This window comes from Morchella sextelata (genome assembly GCF_020137385.1).
Source record: "Morchella sextelata strain SCLS chromosome Unknown scls_19, whole genome shotgun sequence".
NCBI classification, from domain to species: Eukaryota; Fungi; Ascomycota; class Pezizomycetes; order Pezizales; family Morchellaceae; genus Morchella; species Morchella sextelata.
Window position 1 is genome coordinate 1,406,069 of NW_025408634.1, and position 7,618 is coordinate 1,413,686.

The 7,618-nt window shown below is 44.9% G+C and overlaps 1 protein-coding gene across 1 annotated transcript; it reads right to left on the reverse strand.

Annotated features, from left to right (window-relative positions):
• Nucleotides 1-5,316: 5,316 nt before the first annotated feature.
• Nucleotides 5,317-6,687, reverse strand: H6S33_005246 (uncharacterized protein; the record flags this gene model as incomplete). Its single annotated transcript, XM_044836612.1, has 1 exon — nt 5,317-6,687. The coding sequence occupies one exon, from the start codon at nt 6,685-6,687 to the stop codon at nt 5,317-5,319; it is 1,371 nt and encodes a 456-aa protein (XP_044690459.1).
• Between the last annotated feature and the right edge of the window lie 931 nt (nt 6,688-7,618).

Genomic DNA, 7,618 nt, shown 5'->3' on the forward strand with positions numbered 1-7,618 from the left:
ATTGTTTAATGTGATTTAGTTTTGTGATTAATATTTTCCTTTGTCTGTTATTTGTTTATGTCAGAACGTACGAGAATGGGTTTGATTTTTGATTTTTTTTCCTTATCATGCATTCATAGCGAGGGGTCTCTTTCTATTTCATTTTCACTTTTTTTTATTTAATTTCCATTCTTCCAAATCTCCACTTACCCCTCTGCGGGTGTTTCATTCTACATTCCACTTGTTTTATTAGCTTCACTTTTTTTTTATTCATTACTTCATTCTTTTTACCTTTTTTTTACCTTTTGATTTCTCCTGGAGGACCTTATTGGCGTTTATTCTTGTTTGCTTACGAAGGTTGGTGGGTTGGTTGGTCGGTTTGCAGTATTTATCTTTCTCCTTCTTCATGACGATTTGATTTCGAGCGTTTAGTTATGGTGTTTTTTTTTTTATATATATCCTTATTGATTTTTTTTTTCACCGCAACTATTGCTGCTCTACCGTGTACTGTTTGGTGGATCCTAGCTGTGCATTGTTGGTTATTCATTTTTTTTGGACCCCCTAGCTTTTTTTTATTATTATTTTTCCCTTTTCTTTTATTTATTTCTGTATGTAACGGGATGTGGATGTGGATGGCCGATGGTCGATACGATGGAAGAGATGTAGCTAAGAAAAACAGATGGAATGGACACAAAAAAGATTGGATTGGCTCGCGCCGGAAATTGGTGTTTTCTTTTGCTTTTTAGGTAGAATGGCTTCGGTAGCTCTGGTAGTTTGGCCGAATAAAAGGATCTTCTTTTAAAAAATGAGTTCAAGTCCAATTTGATGTGATGAACAGTATGAGTAGGAAGATGATTGATGATGATGAGGTTGATGGTTGTGTTTGGCTACGAAGAGGTAAAGTGGAAATACTTGTATAGATGCCAGATAAGCTTTTTAGATAGTGGTATTTGGATGTTCGACCGTTGACATGTGGCTTGACCGTGAACTTCACTTCCTCTCCCACTTACGAAGTATACATTTTTAGACCAAGTAATTGTTTATCTCCTGACGATACAAACGCACATACTCATCCTGTTTAGATCCTCTGCGCACCAGACATGAACGAAATCATTCATCACCAGGGGATGGCGTCAAAGACTACACTGCAACTTTATACCAACGAAATATATATTCACAAAGAAGGGGAGGAAATATCGCTTTACAAAACAGACTCATTATATGCTATAGTAACTTATTCAGATAATCTTTTATTGTCTAAAAATTACTTCTTAGGTATTCATCGAAAGGTCACAACCCGATGAAGTACGAACTTCAATTCATTGACTAGCACAATGAACTTTTTCAAAAATAGGCCTGATCCGTCTTGGTTCAATAGCGTTTGTCCTGCTTTGGGCTGGGATGAGGTTCGCGATAGATCTACTTTTTCTTTGGCCCTGTTGCGTCGAGCTCATGACGATCTTTACTAAACTCTTAACTATTTATATGCAAAATTACAATTAATTTTTTTTTTGTTTCATTCATCAATTGAAAAGATCAGACATGGCCAAGCAGGAACAAGTACGGCCTCATACTCACTCTAGGTGATCACAAGCAAAACCTCTCTATTCCTTCGGTTTTAAATTCTCCGCGTACCACAATCCGGGGCGCCACAACAATTAATGAACTATCACCGGGTTTGTCAATGACGTTAACGATAGCGCTAGTTGCCATGCATCCAATTAATACGTAGACACCAACGCATTGATGAAATATGATTTGCGGGGCGTTTGAAGCATGATTCAAATTGCATGTTTACATCTCTTGGTCCGACTATTGGTTTAGGTGCACGTATATAGAGGTCGAGTAGGGTATTTGCATGTATCTACATATACATAGGCTAAAGGGTACCGGGGTATGTGTACTACATTGTAGTGCGTGTAGATACATGTATATCCATAAAAGCCACCCAAAAGACCAGATCTAACCTCCCAAAGCTGGTAGATGTATAGAGCTAGCATGGTCTCGAGCTCATAACCCATATCGCCGTACGAATCCAGCAGGGGCTAGCTAATGGTAGTCCTCCTCGATGATCTAGCTATTCTTATTAAAAAATTGCATGTAGTCGGCCAGATAGCAGGTTGAATTCACGTGAAACCTTCAATTGGATCCTTACTCACTACAATACTTTCACAAAGCACCCTGCAACGCTTTAATTAGTCTCGATGTTTGTTGTAAGCTTTACAACCCAATAAATTTGGGACTTGCCCTGCCCTGCGCATGCGTCAACACGCACACACATCAGCCGACGCCAAATCATGAACCATCACTCGGCACCTCCGCCCAGAACGCAGAGCCTACTACCACTCAAGTTCAAAAAATCAATCCGCACATCTCCCGTACGCCAAAAACAGAAATAAAAAAACACCCGAAATCGATCTCAGAAGATAATGGACTTGGGATATTTCTACTCCGATGCGGGGAATCGAACCCCGATCTGCTCGGTGAAAGCGAGCGATGCTAACCGTTACACCACATCGGATTGTGACAAGGGTCGGTCCAGCATTACTTGAATTCAAAATTAACAATGTAGAAATCGCCCGAGCTGGAAACTATCTGAAATCTCACCGCTCCGTCTACTGCCTCTTTGGCCGAAGTCGGCTAGTCTGCTCTCTTGATATTTTGAGAAGTGACGAGGATCTCACGTGACGGCTCTAATCGAGTGATTCATCATGATTTAATAAACATGTAAAACCCCGATCTTTCCTAGACCCGGGCTCAATACACCACAACCCTATATGATGTGGCGTTAATAGTTTGGGGACTTAGTAAAGGCTCACATCCGCTATCTTGATTGGTACTAAAATCAGCTTACAATCCCATCTCAGGCCCCAAATCGGCAAAAGAAGAGAGCGAGTTCGGTACTCAGGATTCCCACATGGTCTCCCACTGCAGTACTAATTGAGCAATACGAAGCTTAGCTTAGGCAGATCCTGACGGGACGCCCCGTTTTCTCCGTTCTGTGACCGAACACGTTGGACAGGCTAGATTAATTCGCGAATTTATTAAGGACCGACGCTTTCTTTACTTGAGAAAACACGCATTCTGTAATGTGGGGTTCGTCGCTGCCAAAACATCAATAAGATGCGTTATTCGCTCAAACCATCTGAAGGGATTTGGGTCAGCACTCTGTCGGATAAGTGACTGTTCATGACGATCAGAACCTTGTCATGGAAACAAAAAAAAAAGACAGAGTTCAGCACTCAGGATTCCCACATAGACTTCTACTATAGTACTAATTGAGCGATATGAAGCTTGGGTCAGGCAGATCTGACGGGATACCCTATTTTCTTCGTTCTATGACCGAACACGTTGACCAAGCCAGTCTTTGTAGATTTGTAGACCAGAAGAGTGGTCTTGATAGTCGTATTACTGGAAAAAAAAGACTTATGAAAGTCTTACCCAGAGCGGGGCATTACAAGAGCCTTACCGGACTAAAAACCCTCTTCAAACGCTTATTAACGTTTATAAAAGCACCATCCTTAAAAACAACTAATCAAATCCTTATCCGTAGAAAGGACTCTACCCAACGGTAACGCGCGCATAGAAAAGTGGCAAAAAGAATGGAGTGTAGTACCCAGGATTCCCACATAGTCTCCTAGTGCAGTACTAACCGGGCGATACAAAGCTTGGGTCAGGCAGATCTGACGGGATACCCCACTTTCTTCGTTCTATGACCGAACACGTTGGTAAGGTTGGTTTCCGTGGATTTGAAGTCATGAGCTAGCTAGGAGACTACTGGTACCGGCCAGTTTATGTTTAGTGGTCCGGACGAACCGTAGCCCCGACAGGAGAATTTAAGCCTGATCTACGCTCCGGCCAAAAAGAATTATGCGCTGTACCGTTAACCAGCCTCCCGGGCCCGGCCGTACCAAATTGATAATATTCCGCTGTCGACGATGCCACATCTCAACAGATACCTACTCCAGCGAACGTTTCCGGACCACACATTACCAGTACTCCAACCGCAGCCCATAGATTCACCGCTCGTCTATACTTTTCTCCTATCCAATTACTCCCCTATATTCCAGAAGTCTTCCAGAACGTTACAAACCAACTTCCCGATCCAGAACCAGACCCGGTCCTCAGGGCAGCGGAGCTGAAAAAACTTCTAGAACCATCCAGTTCCCGCGGGCTTTCCCGAGCCAGCCAGCCAGGCAGTGTAGTGCAGTGCCATGGAACCATAGATCTATTAAGGTTCAAATTGCGCTGTAAGGCACAATCGATACTAAGTAACCTACCATATATACCTCAAGCTCAAAATCAACACCCCACTCAGGCTAGCCAACTCCAGCCCCTTTCGAGACACTCACTTAAATTATCTCACTATCACTCCTAACTACTCACACCTCCTCACAGTATATTACGCAAAAAGTGTAATTTTGTTTTTTTCCCCCTAGTATAGTACGCCCTATCATTTCACAGACATTAACGTCTTTAACGTTAACGTTAACAGCAAAACGTCCGGACGTCCGGTGACCAGAAATACTCCATGATGACGCCTTGGCACACTGCCCGGGCGGACTTTCCACCATGTGCGCGTACCTCCCAGCCCGAAAATAGTCTGGGCGCGACGACGATCACTGGAAATACTACATGACTTAGACGCCGCATCTGATTACGTCCGATTTCATATCCTGGCTATATGACATTCAACTTGGTAGCGCTAGCTTACTGCTAACTTCAGATGTGCTGATCATGAGATTATAACTATACTATTTGGTTAATGAGTTTGAATTCGTACTGGAGGGCCTGTTCTCAGATGTACGCACATGGCTTGGTTGAGATGGGCCAATGATCATCCCACCTCACTTCATGCTACTTCGCCTGTGCAGGAAACAAAAACGTGAGTAATAATAGAATTCCAAATCTCTTACAAGGTTTGCTAGAGAAAGCAAAGTTCCTTTCGGACTGCGTACCAACATGCTCATCATACAAATTTTCCACCCACTGCATACCGCTGATCATCACCACCACACACACACACACACACACACACAATCTTTTAAACGCTATGGTTGGGCTGCAATGTAGCCGTAAAACAACAAAAATGAAAACACAATTGAAACAAATGCACGCTCGCTTTGCAAAAGAACCCCAAAAAACAAAAAAGAACGCCAAAACATGCTGAAAGACAAAAGAAACCGCTGGTGTAAAGACTGACATGACAATAATGATGTAATGATCCCAGACCAGATGCAATGAAACCCCTGATTAAAACAATACTCGCTCAAAAAACAAGGTAAAAATAAGAATAGAATAAAACAAAAGAAAAAAAGAAGGACATCACCCACTTCCTTAGAAGCGGTTATCGTCCCATCCTAGACCTCTTCCTGTCAACCCTCCCGGTTGCAGTCCTCCCTTGAACCTCAATGGTGGGACCTCCTCCTCGTCAACGAATGGCGGGTGGCATAACCCCTCACCTCCCTGGTAGAAGCTGGCTGTGTATCCAGTCTCCAGAGACAGCGGGCGGTTCACATCCATGACTCGCGCCTTCATCGGCTCACTAAACTCATCCAAGTCGGGCCTATCTCCACCTCGTAGCGCTTTCGTTACAGCGGCAGAGAAGTCGGAGGCGGTGACAGATGAGACAGATGAGACTTCGGATGGTCGCGAGCGCGGTCCAGGGTTGTAAGCGGAGGGCTCAGGAGAAGGGATGTATGGTGCCGAGGTTTGCGAGATAGTGTATGGAGCTGGAGCAGGCTTTGGTGCAGGCGTGAGCGGGTACGGAGCAGGCGAGCGGGAGTTTGTAGATGATGCGTTGGTGCTCCGGCTCATTGCACTGCCTCGGCCCTCGAGGATTGGGTTGGAGGAGCCCGAGAAGTTTCGCGGTTTCCATTCATTGGTCATCTCGCGGGGTTTCCACTCATTTGTTAATGCGGGAGTGGGGTTCACAACCATGGGGTTGTTGTTTGCACTAAAGAAATTGCTTGAGTACCGCTCCCTCACGTCTGCTCCAATCACCGGAACCGGTGGTGGCGGCAGCTTCTGTTCTTCAAAGTCTTCAGGCATGGCAGAAAGACGCCCGTTAAAGTGGATAGTCCGCCGGCGAGTTTTTATCTCCACCGCCTTGATATATACCAGCATTATCGCAAGTCCAATGGCAATTCCCGGGAAAAGGCCAACAAGAATTCCTTCCCAGGTAAACTTAGAGCATCGAGACACCGGAATCTCATCACTAGTTGCAGGAAGAGTGATGAACTGTTTACATGTCTCCAACAGCGCTTCATCAGTAGCGTTCTTCCTACCTTCCCGGCTCTTAACGTAATCCGCGGGCAGGTTCGCAGCTTTCATGATACAACGATCCTTATTCGGGCCACACTCATAACCCACTGGACAACATTGTGTGCCACAGGTGTCGAGCTTTGGTTGTGTAGAGAGCGTGCTCAGGGTTGTTGTGGAACACGTGATGGGAAAGATCTCGTCGCAAATTTCGCCGACTTTGCAACACACGACCGAAGTTGCATTTTCAACTGGAATACAGCGAGTGTTGGAGGGGCAACAGAAGGAGCCGACATTACAGGTAACGGAGTTGGTATCGGATCCGCAGGTTGCTTGCCGGGGAAGGAGGGTCGAGAGGCTTTGGCTTCCGAGTGCGTTGTTGAAAGCAGTGGCGCTGCTGAAGAGGAGAGCGAAGATGAGTAGTGTGGCTGTTGTTAATCGGTCCATGGTGGATGATTGATATGTGCTATGGTAGTAATGGTTATGAAATGTGTAGTAGTGGCACAGAACAGAATATATGGGTAAGTAATTAAGAGCTTCAAGCCCCGTGAAATATTAAGAAATGGTAACAATCGTCCTTTCAAAGGAACTTTAACGACAACAAAAAGGAAATAAAAGAAAAGAAGAAAAAGGTATTGAGATCAGCTCAGTACCAGAAAGAGAAGAAATCAGAAGCGAAGGAGGGTAGATAGGTGGACAAGATCGAGGGAGAGGAGGAAATGGAGAGATACATGAAGAAGAATTTCCCATGACCAGTCGCACAATTTCCTTCATCGAATCAACAATAGCAATCTATTGCCTCGACGCACGAGGGATTGCTGGGCGCCTATGAGTTTCCATAGTTACATCACACCCAAAACGTTTCCCCTGGATCAATGACTAGATCTCTAGTTCCCCATGCCTATGCCATATATGCGCTCCGCCGCCCTATTGGCCAACAGCCGAAAGTGAGACATTATTGGTTGAAATTGTACCCTTTCGGGGTATCAGGATGTCTTGCATCCTTGTCCCCGCGGCGCTCATTTGCGAATATCATTTGTATTTTCAAGAGTGATAGGATAGGATGATCCATTGGGTGGGCCATGGTGGAGATATCTGAGCTGGACAATGAATAAGTCGCAGTCAGGGGAACCAATACAGGGTGAATGGCGACAAATGGCACTAGTGATTGTGGAGCATCATTTCCAGAGCGCCACTTCCGACCTGTTCTATATCCCTATTCTTTCCAGAAGTCACATAGCCAAGGTATAGTTTGGAATTCAGTCAACCTCGCGTATGTAGGCCCCTATGTCGTGTTCGCTGTCACAAGTCACAACAACAAACTGTCGGTTGATCAGTTAGTCGGCCGGTCGGTCGGTAAGCCGGGAACCCATGGTAC